This window comes from Pygoscelis adeliae, unplaced genomic scaffold, assembly GCF_000699105.1.
Source record: "Pygoscelis adeliae isolate BGI_AS28 unplaced genomic scaffold, ASM69910v1 Scaffold153, whole genome shotgun sequence".
Lineage (NCBI taxonomy): Eukaryota > Metazoa > Chordata > Aves > Sphenisciformes > Spheniscidae > Pygoscelis > Pygoscelis adeliae.
Genome location: NW_008824408.1, coordinates 389,777 through 392,839, shown reverse-complemented (window position 1 = coordinate 392,839; position 3,063 = coordinate 389,777). Strand labels below are relative to the sequence as shown.

Below are 3,063 nucleotides of genomic sequence, written 5' to 3'. Positions count from 1 at the left end.
GGACACAGGGAGGGGGTGTCGGGGAGGGATCAGGGGATGAGGTTGGAGGGAAATCGAACAGAAGAAAAACAAAACAAAAAAGAACATATAATGAAGGTTTTCCGGCCAAGGGGCAGGTACTTACACCGTATCGCTTGAACAGGATATCCAGATCCTCGCTGCCTTTACGGTATTTATCCTCCATCAAGGGGCTCTGGTCTATCGAGTCATCGCCGTCGGGCTCCGGGCTGTCACAGCCGTTAAAACCTTTCTTTCTTAACGTCTGAAAACACAATCGGGACAGTTTGAGATCTGGGAGTGGGAATGGGGAACACAGGCAGCTGCCTGAGATGGGCAGGGCCCGTCCCTGCCCCCCCCCTCCCGAAACATCCCCCGGACCATAAAGACGAGGACTCGCCCTTGCACAAATTAACACGTTCGTCCCAAGATGTCGTTGACCTCAATGGGGTTAAAGAGGCAGGATCCGGCCCTCGGGTTTCAACGCTGGGGTGTCTCTACTTAAGGAATTACAACGTGGGGATGGATGGAGAGAAACTTCTTTGCTTTCAAAGGATCTGTTTACGCCGCAGCTGAATTTGGCCCCGTACCAGCTCAGACGCATTTGTCACCTACAATTACTACAACGACAAGGAGGGGAAATAAACCTTAATGATATATGCTCTCCTGCTAAAAATAGGGAAAACCTTCTTACAAATAGGAAAATAAAACCCAAAATGATAAGCAAAAAGCGGCTTGCCCCTGGCAAAATCAGGAGGGTGGCATTTACCAAACGCAAAGGTTGCGCCACAGCAAGAGCATCGCAGGAGAGGGCACGCGGCACGGCGACAGCCCGCGGGCGCCGGAGATGGTGAGCCCTGTTGGGGGTGACACAGAGGGGCGACGGTGACAACACCCAGGCGGCAACCCCCGCGCCAAGACCAGGCCGCACGAGCAGCAAAGGTCCCCGGCGCTGCTGCAGAGAGTTAACGATGCGACATCTCCTCCTTCGTTAACAGCAGCCCGGTAATCACATGCTCGGGCTAGGCGCAGGGTATAGTGAAAACCCCAAAAGTTCCTCTTTCATGCTCAGTAGCCAATTTGCAGATTGCATTACACATGCACATTTAATCATTCTATTTTCAAAATACCAAAGGCAATTAGGCGTTATTATGGAACCATCACTTGCCAATTTTTTTTTTTTTTTAGAAGTCAAAGCTACAGAATTTCCTGGAAGTCTTGATCTCTTTTCATGCCAAATTCAGCAGGGGGCCGGGGGGGTGGGGGGGAAAGAGCCTTGACAATTCTCCTCTGCCTTCCTAAACAGTAATAAACATCCCGATTTTGAGGCCAAAACGTGTGCTGGAGTGGCTCTTCATCTACCTGCGAGCTTGGGAAAACACCGGCTAAAAACCAGCGACGTCTTCAGAAGGGCTGGAAACGCCGCGGGCAGGTTTTGCTCGGCATCGGTACGTCCCCCCGCGCCGCACGGCTCTGCCTCGTCCCGCAGGTCTTGCCTGGTGGACGCTCGCACCGGGTGGCAACAGTCGAGCAACAGGCACCAAACCCGTCCCCCAGCCTGTTTCCCATCCAGCTGAAGCTTTTCACTGTATTTTCAATTAAAATTATTCCTTCACGGTCATAATTTTAACACTCGTTACTCAGATTTAATCTGCGGAGGGGAAAAGTCCTCATCGACATCCAGCTCCACCAGCAAAGGACCTGGCTCACTCTTGACGACGGTGGCATCCGAAGGCCTGTTTGGCATTACCAATAATTCCTGCTACCTAATGATTATTACCCAATTACCTAACAATACTTCCTGGTACCCCTAATTCATGTCACTTATTGTCCCTTTACAGAGAAGGGTAGTGGGAATCTGAGTCATTGGCATGAACAGGAGGTTCCCAGGGCTTTTTCTGCAGGTTCCCGTGGATTTTTCCCTATTATTTTTCTATTTTTGTACGCGTCCTTGTTTGTTTTTAGAACGGGCCAAGAAAAGGAACGGGTGCTGCCAGTGGGGGAGGAATGGCTCTGCTTTTTTTTTTTTTTTTTGAAACTGCTTTTTGCAGATTTTTTTCCCCGATACCTTTTGTTTCGCCGACGCAGCCGTAAGACGGAAAGTTGAGCCCTTCTTTGAGAAAAGAAAAAAAAAAAAAAAAGTTTTTTCCTCCTTCTCTTTCTCTTTCAGAGGCAAAATGGAAAAAGTTGTTCCATGAGCAGTGGAAAGGATGAGGCCGGGTTTCCTTCAGGCGCGTGCGAAGGGTGCCGGCTGGGGAGACTCTCCAGTGTCTAACAGGGGGCTGTGCTCACCTTGCAGCAGTTCTCTTTGCAGGGGCAGCAACTGGATCTCTTGCCTCTGCCCTCCCATGCCTGGTCAGGAAACGCGAAGATAATCCCTCGCATCCCTGGAAGCTCTTCCCCTCTGCCGAAGGCTGCCAGCGGGTTCAGGAGTCGGGGGGTCGGACGAGCAACCTCCATCCCCCGGGATGCTCGAAGAAGGGAATCTCACAACTGAATTTTCAAGAGGTTTCAGCTGAGCAACAACATCCTTCTCCCTGCTAAAATCCGCAGCAATGAAGCGGCCCGGGAGGTTTTAAGCAGCTTCCAGCTCCCCCGGCTCTGCCCCGTATTTACCACCCGAACAAAGCGCAGGGAAGAGCAACGGGCAGACGCTGCCGGCCACGGCATTTTACCGTTCCTAAGTCCCCGTGAAATCGTCCCGGGGGTTTTTCCCGCAATGTCTCTATCGAGGAAAGCGGAACAACGGGGTGAACACAGCTCTGTTCACCCAGACCCAGAAAACCCCCTCCAAGCAGCCCATAGCATCGCCCCTCTCTGCATTTCCCAAGGTCTTTCTTCTCTGCGGGTCTGATGTATTTGGTGCCTAATACAGCTTCAACTTAGACAGCAGCTGTTGCCGTTGTCTCTTCCCTCTCCCCGGCCACTAACTTCATAAAATTAGTCGCAACTTAATTGTCTTTGAGACCCACACCTCCCTGCCGAGTTCGGTTCGCAGCATCCCGAGCTGTGAGGGGTGGCCGCGGTGCCAGCGTCCCCGCTCCCGTAGGAAACGCGCCGGCAGGC

At 52.0% G+C, this 3,063-nt stretch overlaps 1 protein-coding gene across 1 annotated transcript in view; it reads right to left on the bottom strand.

Annotated features, from left to right (window-relative positions):
• The window catches only part of MEF2D (myocyte enhancer factor 2D), a gene marked incomplete at its 3' end in the record, with an annotated part of 32,551 nt that overhangs the window by 19,306 nt on the left and 10,182 nt on the right, over window positions 1-3,063 (bottom strand). The window contains exon 3 of the mRNA XM_009320487.1: window positions 125-262. Coding sequence (XP_009318762.1) covers window positions 125-262 — 138 coding nt within the window. The remainder of the gene's footprint in view (window positions 1-124; window positions 263-3,063) is intronic.